The 14,861-nt window shown below is 43.4% G+C and overlaps 1 protein-coding gene across 3 annotated transcripts in view; it reads left to right on the top strand.

Moving 5' to 3' along the window:
- LOC111973186 (enolase-phosphatase E1) overlaps positions 1 to 14,581 on the top strand; it is a 21,824-nt gene extending 7,243 nt beyond the window's left edge. For 2 of the 3 annotated variants that reach the window (XM_070446723.1, XM_070446722.1), the window contains exons 5-13: positions 3,421 to 3,579; positions 3,789 to 3,876; positions 3,987 to 4,059; positions 4,156 to 4,264; positions 4,541 to 4,672; positions 4,872 to 4,961; positions 7,477 to 7,620; positions 7,758 to 7,942; positions 12,874 to 14,581. In XM_070446723.1, coding sequence (XP_070302824.1) covers positions 3,421 to 3,579; positions 3,789 to 3,876; positions 3,987 to 4,059; positions 4,156 to 4,264; positions 4,541 to 4,672; positions 4,872 to 4,961; positions 7,477 to 7,620; positions 7,758 to 7,942; positions 12,874 to 13,042 — 1,149 coding nt within the window. In that variant the 3' untranslated portion in view covers positions 13,043 to 14,581. Of the gene's footprint in view, positions 1 to 3,420; positions 3,580 to 3,788; positions 3,877 to 3,986; positions 4,060 to 4,155; positions 4,265 to 4,540; positions 4,673 to 4,871; positions 4,962 to 7,476; positions 7,621 to 7,757; positions 7,943 to 9,122; positions 9,395 to 12,873 lie in introns of those variants that run through there. The other variant, XM_070446724.1, reaches the window with a different exon arrangement.
- The last annotated feature ends 280 nt before the right edge of the window (positions 14,582 to 14,861 follow it).

Below are 14,861 nucleotides of genomic sequence, written 5' to 3'. Positions count from 1 at the left end.
GGCTATGAGGGGTGGCAGTCCTCTTCTGGCTGTGCCGGGTGGAGATTATAACAGAACTATGCCAAGATTTCAAAATGTTCATAATGACAAGCATGGTCAAATAATAATCAGGAATAAATCGTTGGCTTTCATAGCCGATCATTAGAGTGAAAACAGCAGGTCTGGACAGTAGGGGTTCCATAACCGCAGCAGAACAGTTGAAACTGGAATAGCAGCAAGGCAGCGGCACGGGACAGCAAGGAGTCACCACGGCGGTAGTCCCGACGTATGGTCCTAGGCTCAGGTCCTCCGAGAAAGAAAGAAAGAAGGAGAAAATTAGAGAGCGCCAAGATTTTCAAAATGTTCATAAATGATAAGCATGGTCAAATAATAATCAGGAATAAATCTCAGTTGGCTTTTCATAGCCGATCATTAAGAGTTGAAAACAGCAGGTCTGGACAGGTAGGGGTTCCGTAACCGCAGGCAGAACAGTTGAAACTGGAATAGCAGCAAGGCCAGGCGGACTGGGGACAGCAAGGTGTCATCATGCCCGGTAGTCCTGACGTATGGTCCTAGGGCTCAGGTTCTCAGAAAGAAGAGAACAGAGAATTAGAGAGAGCATACTTATAATCACACACACTGGATAAGACAGGAGAAGTACTCCAGGTAACCAACTGACCTAGCCCCCCGACACAAACTACTGCAGCATAAATACTGGAGGCTGAGACAGGAGCGGTCAGGAGACACTGTGGCCCCATCCGAAAAAAACCCCGTGACAGGCCAAAAAGGAAGGATATTTCTCCCTAAGTTCTGGTCCTCTTACTCTAGCCCGCCCTTCTCCACTTCCACAGAAATTATCCTCCTCGTTTTTGGCTCTCTCTTGCCACTAGCTCAGTGTCCCTGGGTTGCTCATTGTTGTTTGAAGCGGTCTCGATTATGTACTGCCGCCTCGGTCGTTTTTTTCGGATGGTGCTTGGGCCGAGCCCTAGCTGCCTCCTCTTACCATCTGGGCCTCCTGACTTGTGCCGATCCGAGTCCCCAAATTGGTCTCGACTGCTCTCCCTTAGTATGGATACGTGCCAGTCGTACCCAGATACTCCCAGCCAGTGTGTCCCTTCATGTGAAGTAGTCTGCTTGTCGGGGGCGCTAGGTCAGGTTATGGCCGAGCTATCAACATATGGCTTCTGTGTGTGTGTGTGTGTGTGTGTGTGTGTGTGTGTGTGATAAACGAGCCAGGTCATCGGTGAAGTCAAGGTCTTCTAGAGTAGAATACCAGGTCCATTGTATTCCTCTTGCCTGATCTTCTGTGATTCAATCTATTGTCAGGTTGAAGAGTAAGGCTGACATCACACAACCTTGACGAACTCAGCTGCACAGCAAAGCTCATGTTGCTCGTTACCACAGTGCATGAAAAAATTGCTGTAGAACTGTTTTATGATGTTAACAACATGGGTGGCGATTCCACAAATTCTTAAGATCTTCCATAGGCTTTTGCAGTGAATGCTGTCAAAAGCCTTCTGGAAGTCAATAAAGTTGTTGCGTTTGTTGCCAGTCACTACATTGCTCAATGAGGGCAAAGATCTGGTCTGTACAGCTCCTTCCTTCCTCCCTTGTTTGTTCCTAAGCACTTTGTCTACAGCTGAAGACATCCGTTGTACGGTAATTTTGCYAAAGATCTTGCTGGGAACAGATAAAGGTGCGTTGCCCCTCCAGTTGTTACAATCGATTAGAGTGCCCTTAGGTACCCGTATGATCACCCCCATGGTCCAATCTGAAGGTATCGTTCCCTTCAACCAGATATCAGTGAAAAGTGAAAGGATGTTTGCAGCCACTACTGGATCGATTTTGAACAGCTCGGCATTGAGGTTATCAGGAACTGTAGCTTTCCCGTTTAGTGACTTGATGATAGTGATTATTTCGTCTTTGGTTGGTGGGTTGGTGTTTATGTTTAGYTCTTCTAGAGCAGCTTTAGGTGTTGTGTGGTAATTAGATCCACCTGGGGTTCTCTGTTGAGATCTTCTCTGAAATGTTCTGTCCATCTTGCTCCCTGTTCATTTTCCGTAGTCAGGAGATTGCCTTGCTTGTCTTTTTGATTTGAGTATTTGACTTGAATTTTCTGCCACAGATTTGGTTAGTGATTTTGTATACTTTTCCTTGCTGCTGCTTTTTCAGGTAGGCCCTTTTTGTTTCTTCCTACTAGCCTTTTGACTTGTGTAGATTTTTCTGTACTGCTKCTCCAATTCTAGTTTTAGCCTTTGATTTGGCATCTTGTATTTTTCATGTCTGTTCTTTCCTCGGATCATTTCCCATGTTTCTGGGGTGATCCATTCCTCGCATTGCCTTCTGTGTCCTATGGTTTTCTTGCTGCTTTCACTGTAAGCTTGAACCACTTTCCCCCACTTCCTGTCTATTTTCCTCAGTCGCCGCCTCATCTTCTTCTGTGTTGTTTGAAAGGGCTTGATACTTGTTGCGAACTTGCATTATGAAGGTTATCTTGACGGTTTGGTACGTCAGCATGCCAACATCAAATCTTGTTCCTTTTGTCAGTGGTCTTGAACGTTTCAGCTTTAGATTGATGTCGGCAGTCAGAAGATGGTGGCCACTGGCGACATCTGCCCCCTTTCACACCTTGATGTCCCTCAGTGAGCTTCTCAACTTGCCGTTGGTTTCCATTCCATTCGTTTTCTCTACCCCTTTCTGTAGGATGATGGCGACACCTTCATGATGTTGTCTGTCCTCCCATCCAGAGTGTAGTACTGTTTCTCGTGGAACCAGAGCTAGTTCACCTAGCTTCACTCACTTCCAGGATCTGTAGCTTGTATCTCCTCACTTCGTTGGTAACCTGTGCCAGCTTTCTGGACTCAAACATTGTTTGAACATTCCATAAGCCAACGTGCAGTTTGTATTTGGTGTTCAGTGCTCCCATCTTTACTCAGCAGTTTCCCGTAGGCTTTCACTGATGGCGGTCATACAAGTCTGGGAGATCTTTGCATCCAGTTGTAGGATTGTCATTTGTTGTTGTTTCTGTACCTCCATTTTTTTACCGGATGGGGTTGCTGGCCCCCATACCCAACCGTCCACTTCTGGTTTGAGGAGATTTTGCAATTGGCAGCCAGATGAAYKAAAAAAAAGCTGGTACTGTGTCCAGACGCACTTTAGCTAGCTAGCCATGAAAAAAAGTGTTAACCTGCTAATCTGTAGTTTAAAAACACCAGATATATGCAAGAAAAACTCATATCAAAAACAAAAGAGCTGATAAAAAAAAAAATCAACAATTAAAAACACCAAAAAAATTACTATGTACACATTTACAGTAGCTCTATGCTTGTTGCTATTAGGGCACAATGGCAACTGTAGAACTATGCTACTTGAAATAACTTTCTTGGTTGTTATGCTGGTTGTGTGGTACTGTAACTGTCTTTATCTCCCCTCCTTCCACAGGACTCCAAACTTACTGTACAGAATGCAGTAGTACCTACCGTACAGAAGGCAGACATGCCTAGACCCAGTGTACAGAAGGCAGTGGTGGTACCTATATCTTCCCCCAAAAATGAGCAGAAAGCAGAAGCACCACCTACGGCCAAAACTGGCAAAGATGAGGTAACATCCTTGGACCTGTTATTTCTTTATTAGCATGTAAGAATGGTAGGTTTGTGTTAGAAATGATATTAAAATCCCATTCAATAACTGTACAGGGCACTTCAGTGACGCATTAGAAGCAGTGTGGATCATAATACAGCCATTTTCATGGTAAAAAATMATTTTGTCGCCAAAATGTATCCCTCTTAAAACCTCTTGTCTTTCCACAGGATTCCATAGCACCAGTGTTCTCCCCTCCCTCTGAAGAGCCCCCAAGAGATTCTGTTGACAAAGAGCAGTGTGAAGAAAAGCCTGCGGGTACTCTCATGTTTGATAACATCCAAATGACAGTTTGAACAGTGTTYTAACACATTGTCATATCATACATTGTGTAATATGCTTCTTATAGAATGTCTCTTACTTATCAGTTACTGAGATTAAATCCGCATCCCCAGAGGTCAAGACAGAGGACAAGACAACAACAGAGAATGCCTCTGACTCGTAAGAATTTACACTCATATTACAATGACCAAATAGTTTTCTGCACAACAACTATTTTCCGGCYCAATTCGAACAGTGTCTGTGTTTCCATGGCAGTGGGGTCGTTCAATCAGCAGGTAATGGCAGTCCCCTCTCTGACGAACGTCTGCAGAAAGAAATCAAGAAACTAAAGGAGACCGACAAAGACGTAAATCAAGCCATTATTGTGAGTGTTTCAGTCCTTCGCCGAATACTGCCCACTGTACTTCGTGTTCACTTTTGTAACACAGTGATGTTATTCAAAGACTATGCATGTTCCTAGCTTGGTCCCAGATCTGTTTGTGCTCTTACTTGCTGTCATTGTCAAGCCAAAGGTTTGGCATGACAAGGAGTTGGCATGATTGCACAGACTGGCACTCAGGCTAGTAASTTCCTATATTTAGATATAATCTATTTACCGTATGTCAGAACTGACCTAGAGTCTGTGCGTGTCACCTCCTAGGATGCAGGGCAGAAGCACTTTGGCCCAGTAACCTGCAGTGTGTGTGGGATGCTGTACTCCGCTGCCAACCCAGAGGATGAATCCCAGCATTTGCTCTTCCACAACCAGTTCACCAGCGCTGTCAGATATGTGGTGAGAATGAGCTGTCTCCCACACATGAATGCGTCCCATAGGACTCTGGTCAAAAGTAATGCACTACTGTATATAGGAAATAGGGAGGCGTTTGGGACGCAGACTATYCGTGCCAACTCGTCCCCTCTGACTCAAACATCTCTCACATACACACACATCTCTCGACCTATAAACCACTGATTTGTCATGCCGTCCACAGGGGTGGAAGAAGGAGAGGATTTTGGGGGAGTACCCCGATGGCAAGATCATCCTTGTCCTTCCAGATGACCCCAAATATGCACTGAAGAAGGTATGTGTGCTTCAGGCTCCAAATGTACACATTATCACATATGGATAAACATTGACTATAATACGATGAAAAAAATATTCATCTAAAATACTGTGTACTTTAAATCCCCCTGATACATATGTCGAGAGTTTGTAAACCCCTGATATACAGTGGGGTCCATAATTATTGGCACCCTTGATAAAGATGAGCAAAAAAGACTATAAAATAAATAATACAAATACTGAGCTATATTGTATGGTCAAAAGAAATTGGACAGTTCTATTATTTTATACTAGATACAATTGCACAGAGATTTTGTTTTACAAGTAAGAAAAAAGCACTTTACAAAATAAAATGTAGCATTATTCCCATACCATTATTACAGAGAATCAGGAAAATTATGATACCCTCTCCCTATTGGCTAGTTAGCTTATTCAAGCCTTTTTTCAAAATACAACACTGCCCCTCTAAAAAAGATTTATCTGACTCACTTTTCAAAGCTGTCTAGAAATGCACCCATTTTGTGCTCTTGTAGGAAGCAATCACTCCCCCATTGCTGACTGCAAATTGTTTATAACTGGGCTAATAACTAACTAGCAAAGGATATGAACAAATGTGCACACGTCGCTACAGTACATGTAGCTCGCTCTCGCTTTGATCTCAAAACAAGTGCATCTACTCATGACCGCTCATGCTGTAAACACAGTCCAGTTCAAAGTGAATGGCAAAGGTCTATTTCCATAAAGGCCTACTGCAGCTCTAATTGGTTATGGCGCACATAATCTGTGTAGGGTACGGGCATGAGTCAAGCCTGTCAATACAATAGAATCCTACTCGGATGCGTTCTGCCCACAACAAAATCTATTGCATAGTTTTTGTTTCGGGATGTTGCATTGAAAGTGGCTAATATTCCGTTGAGTCGATCACAATTCCCACAGTAAAGGGAAACGTTGATACTGTTAACTAACAGGAAAACTCTAGAAAATTGAAGTTCAATCTTGTGCTGCTTTGCGTGGGCTGATATTTCTTCTGCAAGGCAGTCCCAGGGGAGAGGCGCAGCAGCACAGCTTAGAGGGAACATTGATTGGCACCCCTGTTTTTCAGTACTCTAGCACCCTCCTCTTGCTAGGATAACGACAAAGCCTTTTTCTAAAATGTTTTTATGAGATTGGGAACAACTTGAGGGATCTTAGACCATTCCTCCATATAGAATCTTTCCAGATCATTGATATCCTTTGTCTGTCCTTATGGACTGCCCTCTTCAATTCAAACCACAGGTTTTCAATGGGGTTCAAGTCCGTAGACGGAGATGGCCATTGCAAAATGTTGATTTTTGTGGTAAATTAACTGTTTCTTTGTGGATTTTGATCAGTGCTTATTGTCTTACTGGGAGATCCACTTGCGGCCAAGTGTCCGCCTCCTGGCAGAGGCATCCAGGTTTTTGGCTAAAATGTCCTGGTACTTGGTAAAGTTCATGATGCCGTTGACTTTAACAAGGGCCCCAGGACCAGTGGAAGCAAAATAGCCCCGCCCAATAACATCAAAGATCCACCACCATATTTTACTGTAGATATAAGGTACTTTTCTGCATGTGCTTCTGTTTTTCAACGCCAAACCCACCACTGGTGTGCGTGGCCAAAGAGCTCTATTTTCATAGCACCGGTTCCAATCCAAGTGCCAATGCCGTTTATCTATCAGGGGGTGCCGCAGCACCCTCAGCACCCCTACTTCCCACGGCTTTGAACACCTTGTAACTGTGGATCCAACATGCCAATTATGAAATGTTGATACTGTAAATTACGAGTTTTCAAATATCGAAACGTGAAGTGCACATTGTAACTCGTGGGTGGTTCACTTGTATGACAATAAAGCGCTATCTATTATAATCCTCAACACATCATTCAGAACACAGACTAATCTTGATTTACAGGATTTCCCTCACTTAGACAACACATTTGCAAAAGTTGCCCAATTAGCATGGGGGCATCTTCTTGTCACGCACAGTGCTCAAGTTTATAACTTCTGTCASTCAAAACCCATACAGCGTTGTGAAGCGGAGAACCTGAGCTCTGACGCCATGTATAGCATGTTACTGTATATCCACTGTTTTTCAATTTAGGCGCTTATCAATTACAAAATCTGCCAGTTTCAACCCGTATATGGGATGACGGGTGCTGTGAGTGTAATGGGTTAAACAAAATGTATTTCTCTGAGCAATTGTATTACTGTAAAATAATATAATTGTCCGATTATTATWATTTTTTGCCTACAATATATGTTTGTATTGCTTATTTTATACAGTATTTTTTGCTCATATTTATCAAGGGTGCCAATAACCTCTGTTCATCACTACAGTTTAATTGTCCTGTAGTCCAGGGTCATATTCACTAGGCATCAAACAGAATGAAAACTGACTGTAACAGGGAGGGATAAGAAACACTGGTTTTCTGTTGCAAAAGGTTTTGCTACGGTGTGCACTGATGAATACGACCCTGCAAAGAAGTCTTACACAGCCTGTTTATTGGTGGTTTGTCAGGTTGAGGAGATTAGAGAGATGGTGGACAATGACCTGGGCTTCCAGCAGGTTGAGACCAAGTGTCCCTCCCAGACTAAAACCTTCCTGTTTATCTCCAATGACAAGAAGGTAGCTGGGTGCCTTATCGCTGAGCACATTCAGGAGGTGAGAAAGACTGTGTGGGTTAAGGCTGGYAATGTGTGTGTTTGTTGGGAGGGTGGTTACGATGCAAAGTAAAGAGACTTTATTGTGACGATGTATTCGCTGTTGTTGCATGTATGTGATTGTATGTGCGTGTGCAGGGRTACAGGGTCATCGAGGAGGCGGTGCCCGAGGGCTCGGAGGGAGAGAAGGTGATGTTTGAGCGTCAGAGAGCCTGGTGCTGTTCCACCAACCCAGAGCCAGCCCTCTGTGGCATCAGCCGCATCTGGGTCTTCAGCATGATGAGACGGAGGGGCATCGCCTCACGCATGATCGAGTGTCTCAGGTCAGTCCGTCAGTCTTACTTGGGTATGAATCGAAGGAAAAAACGAACAGCTGTTCGTGCACAAAAATCAACATAATTTGCTCCGTGGGGAGGGGGGGGGTAAAGGCGTCTGCATGCTTCCCAGCCAAAACAGTTCGGAAGAGTGTTTGCATATTTTGTGGCATTTTGTTTGTTTTGGACTTCGGTAAGGTTTTTTTCAGCTGTTCGTGCACAATTTCTTTTCTCAAGGCAAGCCGTAGTCGGCAGCCAAAGACTACATCCCTTTGTTGGTGATTGGTCAAGAGTAGGTGTTCTTCAATAAAGTCTTTGTCATTCAACGAGAGACGACTCATTTTCATGGACAATTTGTCATTGAGAAATACTGCACCGGCCTCCTGGGTGGCGCAGTGGTCTAGGGAACTGCATCGCAGTGCTAGCTGTGCCACCAGAGACTCTGGGTTCGAGCCCAGGCTCGAAGGAGGTCCATGGAGGTCCATGGGGCGACGCACAATTGGCCCAGTGTCGTCCGGGTTAGGGAGGGTTTGGCCGGTAGGGATATCCTTGTCTCATCGCGCACTAGCGACTCCTGTGGCGGGCCGGGCGCAGTGCACGCTAACCAGGTCACCAGGTGCACGGTGTTTCCTCCGAAACACATTGGTGCGGATGGCTTCCGGGTTGGAGGCGCGCGTTGTTAAGAAGCAGTGCGGCTTGGTTGGGTTGTGCTTCGGAGGACGCATGGCTTTCGACCTTCGTCTCTCCGAGCCCGTACGGGAGTTGTAGCGAGAAGACAAGATAGTAACTACTAACAATTGGATACTACGAAATTGGGGAGAAAGGGGGGTAAAATTAAAAAAGAATATATAATAATATTTTTTAATTGCACCAATCATCTTAGTTAGATGTAAAATTGCGTGATTCCTCTGCAAAATGTCAAAATGAATGACAGATTTCTTTAGTTAATTCAGACTATTTTGAGGAAGTGTATAATGGCTACGGCATCTCGAAATGGAACAAACAGTATATTGCCACTTTTGTTCCTCATTTTTCAAGCAAAGTTATTTTAAGGGAGTAAGTCAGCTAGGTGCCAGCCTAACAGAAGCATGCTGACGCCTTAATGCCCCCTGATTCAGTCACATACACTGAATGTTACAAAACATAGGAACACATTCCTTATATTGAGTTGCACCCCTTTTGCCCTCAGAACAGCTTCAATTCGTCAGGTCATGGACTACAAGGTTCCATAGGGATGCTGGCCCATGTTGACTCCAATGCTTCCCGCAGTTGTGCCAAGTTGGCTGGATGTCCTTTGGTGGTGGACCATTCTTGATACACACAGGAAAATGTTGAGTGTGAAAAACCCACAGCGTTGGAGTTCTTGTAACAAACCGGTCACCTGGCACTTACTAGCATACCCCTTCAAAGGCACATACAGTGCATTCGAAAGTATTCAGACCCCTCGACTTTTCCACATGTTACATTACAGCCTTATTCTAAAATGTATTTATTTCATTTTTTCCCTCATCAATCTACACACAATACCACATAATGACAAAGCAAAAATAGGTTTTTAGAAATGTTTGCTAATTTTATATAAAAAAAATAAAAAAACGGATACCTTATTTACATAAGTATTCAGACCGTTTGCTATGATACTCGAAATTGAGCTCAGGTGCATCCTGTTTTCATTGATCATCCTTGAGATGTTTCTACAACTTTATTGAGTCTACCTGTGGTAAATTCAATTATTAGACATTATTTGGAAAGGCACACACCTGTCTATAGAAGGTCCCACAGTTGACAGTGCATGTATGAGCAAAAACCAAACCATGAGGTCGAAGGAATTGTGTGTGGTGCTCCGAGACAGGATTGTGTCAAGGCACAGATCTGGTGAAGGGTACCAAAAAATGTCTGCAGCATTGAAGATCCCCAAGAACACAGTGGCCTTAAATGGAAGAAGTTTGGAACCACCAAGTCTCTTCKTAGAGCAATTGGGGGAGAAGGGCCTTCGTCAGAGAGGTGACCAACTCTGAAAGGGCTCCGGAGTTTCTCTGTGGAGATGGGAGAACCTGCCAGAAGGACAACCATCTCTGCAGCACTCCACCAATCAGGCCTTTATGGTGGAGTGGTCAGACGGAAGCCACTKCTCATTAAAATTGCCAAGTGTCAAGTCTYGAGGAAACCTGGCACCATCCCTACGGTGAAGCATGGTGGTGGCAGTATCATGCTGTGGGCATGTTTTTTAGCGGCAGGGATTGGGAGACTAGTCAGGATTGAGGGAAAGATGAACGGAGCAAAGTACAGAGATCCAAGATGAAAACCTACTCCAGAGCACTCAGCACCTCAGACTGGAGCGAAGGTTCACCTTCCAAAAAGGACAATGACCCTAAGCACACAGCCAAGACAACGCAGGAGTGGATTCGGGACAAGTCTCAATGTCCATGAGTGGCCCAGCCAGAGCCCGGACTTAAACCCGATCGAACATCTCTGGAGAGACAGTGATGCTCCCCATCCAACCTGACAGAGCTTGAGAGGATCTGCAGAGATGAATGGGAGAAACTCCCCAAATACAGGTGTGCCAAGCTTGTAGCGTCATACCCAAGAAGACTTGAGGCTGTAATCACTGCCAAAGGTTCTTCAACAAAGTACTGATTTAAAGGGTCTGAATACTTATGTAAATAWATTTCAGTTTATTTTTAGTACATTTGCAAAAATGTCTAAACGCCTGTTTTTGCTTTGTCATTATGGGGTATTGTGTGTCGATTGATGAGAAGAAAAAACAATTGAATCAATTTTAGAATAAGGCTGTAACGTAACAAAATGTGGAAAAAGTCAAGGGGTCTGAATACTTTCCGAAAGCACTGTACATCTTTTGTCTTGCCCATTCATCCTCTGAATGGCTCACATACACAATCCATGTCTCAAGGCTTAAAAATCGTTATTTAACCTGCCTCCTCCCCTTCATCTACACGTATTGAAGTGGCTTTAACAAGTGACATCAATAATGGATCAAAGCTTTCACCTGGTCAGTCTGTCATGGAAAGAGCAGATGTCCTTAATGTTTTGTACACTCGGTGTATATACTGCTCCCCACCAGAGACTGGTTCAATCCCCACATTCACCCTTCCTACTGTACTCCCACTTGCATGTCTCCCCCTCTGTTTCCAACTGTTTAAAATCTAAAATATGTGTGTTATGTATGTATATATAATATACACTGCTCAAAAAAATAAAGGGAACAATAAAATAACACATCCTAGATCTGAATGAATGAAATATTCTTATTAAATACTTTTTTTCTTTACATAGTTGAATGTGCTGACAACAAAACCACACTAAAATTATCAATGAAAATCAAATTTATCAACCATGGAGGTCTGGATTTGGAGTCACACTCAAAATTAAAGTGGAAAACCACACTACAGGCTGATCCAACTTTGATGTAATGTCCTTAAAACAAGTCAAAATGAGGCTCAGTAGTGTGTGTGGCCTCCACGTGCCTGTATGACCTCCCTACAACGCCTGGGCATGCTCCTGATGAGGTGGCGGATGGTCTCCTGAGGGATCTCCTCCCAGACCTGGACTAAAGCATCCGCCAACTCCTGGACAGTCTGTGGTGCAACCTGGCGTTGGTGGATGGAGCGAGACATGATGTCCCAGATGTGCTCAATTGGATTCAGGTCTGGGGAACGGGCGGGCCAGTCCATAGCATCAATGCCTTCCTCTTGCAGGAACTGCTGACACACTCCAACCACATGAGGTCTAGCATTGTCTTGCATAAGGAGGAACCCAGGGCCAACCACCAGCATATGGTCTCACAAGGGGTCTGAGGATCTCATCTCGGTACCTAATGGCAGTCAGGCTACCTCTGGCGAGCCCATGGAGGGCTGTGCGGCCCCCCAAAGAAATGCCACCCCACACCATGACTGACCCACCGCCAAACCGGTCATGCTGGAGGATGTTGCAGGCAGCAGAACGTTCCACGGCGTCCCAGACTGTCACGTCTGTCACATGTGCTCAGTGTGAACCTGCTTTCATCTGTGAAGAGCACAGGGCGCCAGTGGCGAATTTGCCAATCTTGGTGTTCTCTGGCAAATGCCAAACGTCCTGCACGGTGTTGGGCTGTAAGCACAACCCCCACCTGTGGATGTCGGGCTCTCATACCACCTCTATGGAGTCTGTTTCTGACCGTTTGAGCAGACACATGCGCATTTGTGGCCTGCTGGAGTCATTTTGCAGGGCTCTGGCAGTGCTCCTCCTGCTCAAAGGCGGAGGTAGCGGTCCTGCTGCTGGGTTGTTGCCCTCCTACGGCCTCCTCCACGTCTCCTGATGTACTGGCCTGTCTCCTGGTAGCGCCTCCATGCTCTGGACACTACGCTGACAGACACAGCAAACCTTCTTGCCACAGCTTGCATTGATGTGCCATCCTGGATGAGCTGCACTACCTGAGCCACTTGTGTGGGTTGTAGACTCCGTCTCATGCTACCACTAGAGTGAGAAGCACCGCCAGCATTCAAAAGTGACCAAAACATCAGCCAGGAAGCATAGGAACTGAGAAGTGGTCTGTGGTCACCACCTGCAGAACCACTCCTTTATTGGGGGTGTCTTGCTAATTGCCTATAATTTCCACCTTTTGTCTATTCCATTTGCACAACAGCATGTGGAATTTATTGTCAATCAGTGTTGCTTCCTAAGTGGACAGTTGATTTCAAGAAGTGTGATTGACTTGGAGTTACATTGTGTTGTTTAAGTGTTCCCTTTATTTTTTGAGCAGTGTGTATATATATATATATATATATATATATATATATTATATATATATATATATATATATATATATATATATATATATTATATATATATATATATATATATATATAATATATATATATAAATTGAAATATGTAAGTTTTGGAACTTCAACATTCACTTCTTCTCTCATTGCCCTCCCACAGGAACAACTTCATCTACGGCTCCTACTTGAGCAAGGAGGAGATCGCTTTCTCCGACCCCACGCCCGACGGAAAGCTCTTTGCTACACACTACTGTGGCACCTCGCAGTTCCTGGTTTATAACTTTGTCAGTGGAACTCGTTCAGACCAACCAAGCCCTAATTTGGTGTAACCATTCGCATCAAGGTGGATTTTTGCTGAGGCCAGGTGTGACTCCTCACCAACCAACCAATCTTGTCGTGGACATCCTGTCACAAGCACATTGTGGCTCTTTTAGACTGAACGTTTAGACTCATCAAAGACTACTGTACTGACTCTTCTGAGGGGAAATCTTGGTTTTTAATCTCAGGTTGAAAACAACAAGGTGTTGTTTAAAAGATTTAAAATCTCCCTTTAATCCCTGCATAGTATTTTGAGACAAATAATATTTTTATTTATGTTTTTTAAATAAGAAACAAGCTTTTATTGGCAGTATTAAAGAGTTTACATGCATTAAGCTTGACAGCAATAGAAAACAAAGCATTTCACAAGCATTTCACAATTCATAGTTTATGAAGATACACTTAATTTTACTCAAACGGTTCTAAAACAATATCCTGTTCTAATAATGCTTTTCATTCATGTTGAGCATCTTAAAACGGTTAGAAGTTGCTAATATTAAGATGAGTTGTCGTGTACACAAGGGGTTGTTCTTACACACTTCCATGTTCATCATCTCTTTACTTTTAATGAAGGGATGCGTTGACCACCTGAGGTTRCATTATGTGATACAGAGTACATTATTGTTAAGGTCACTCTCTCAGAATTTATCAGAATGTGGTTGTTTGATTCTGTTGAGTGAAGTTTTTACTCACCATTTTCTTCACATCATGATTGTTCTCAGTCTTGCTGCCATGTGCCCTAATCATGTCCATTATTAAAATGGAGAGTCCTATTTGGGATAGTTATCCTCCTTAGGCAGTAAGTAGCATGGACTAGCAGGAAGAATAACTGAGGTAATAATGYTTGGATTTCTGTATGGGGCATTATTCTGTAGTGCTTCTAGTCAAGGCTCTTTACCCAAGTTGCCTCAGAAATATATCTAACTGCAGAAATGTTAAATGTGAGCTGTGATATAAGTGAATTGGCAAGGCAGTGAGCATTCACTCGTTTCTGCCTGTGTATGTTTGTGCCTACTGTGAATCTTAAACCTCAACCTGACTGTTAGATTTCACTGACAGACTGATCGTACTGTAGACTCCCTCAAACGTTCTCGTCCAAACTGCCCTTATTTGAGCCCCCCCTGAAATCACAATTTRTAATAATTGACAATTTCTTCTATTGGCAGAAAGTTTTATTCACATTTAGGACCTCATTGATAATACATTAAGATTTAAAAGTAAATCACGTAATATGAATAATATAAATAATATAAATAATGCCGTTGAAAGGGTTTAAAAGCTCAGGGTTATTTGGTTTTTGAGGGAGTTGAAAACACCATCCATGTCAAAGGTGATTATCACAGCAAACCAAGGGACAGTTGCTCAGCCATCAAAAAGTGTTGCGCGAGTCATACATTTTCTGGTATCAATGATTTATTCATCACATTGCCCTTCATTTTGAAACATTTTCTTTTAGAAATATTGTGGGTCGTGTAAGACAACACATTTGTTTTATAAAGAGCTGTCATGTAAATAGTTATTTAAAAATAAAAAAAACTATCCTGCCCTGCTATGGTTGAATTGATTTAAGTTGACGTGTCTCACAGCTCAGTGTTTTGAGCATGAATGTAGCATTCATAATGTGATAACCTTCACAAGTTAAGCTTCATGGTTACATATCACGACTTAGAATAGGTTGGGTGATGAAGGCTTATTCTACCACCTAGTGGACATAGTACATGCCAAKATGTTTTATTTGTACCAGTGGTGGCCAGTACAGACAAAGACCAATGTTACCATGAAGTTGAGTTGTTTGGCATCTTATCATTCATGGTGCCTCTATTTGACAGA

Source organism: Salvelinus sp. IW2-2015, linkage group LG14 (assembly GCF_002910315.2).
Source record: "Salvelinus sp. IW2-2015 linkage group LG14, ASM291031v2, whole genome shotgun sequence".
In the NCBI taxonomy this organism is placed as follows: domain Eukaryota; kingdom Metazoa; phylum Chordata; class Actinopteri; order Salmoniformes; family Salmonidae; genus Salvelinus; species Salvelinus sp. IW2-2015.
This window is presented reverse-complemented; position numbering and strand designations above follow the sequence as displayed.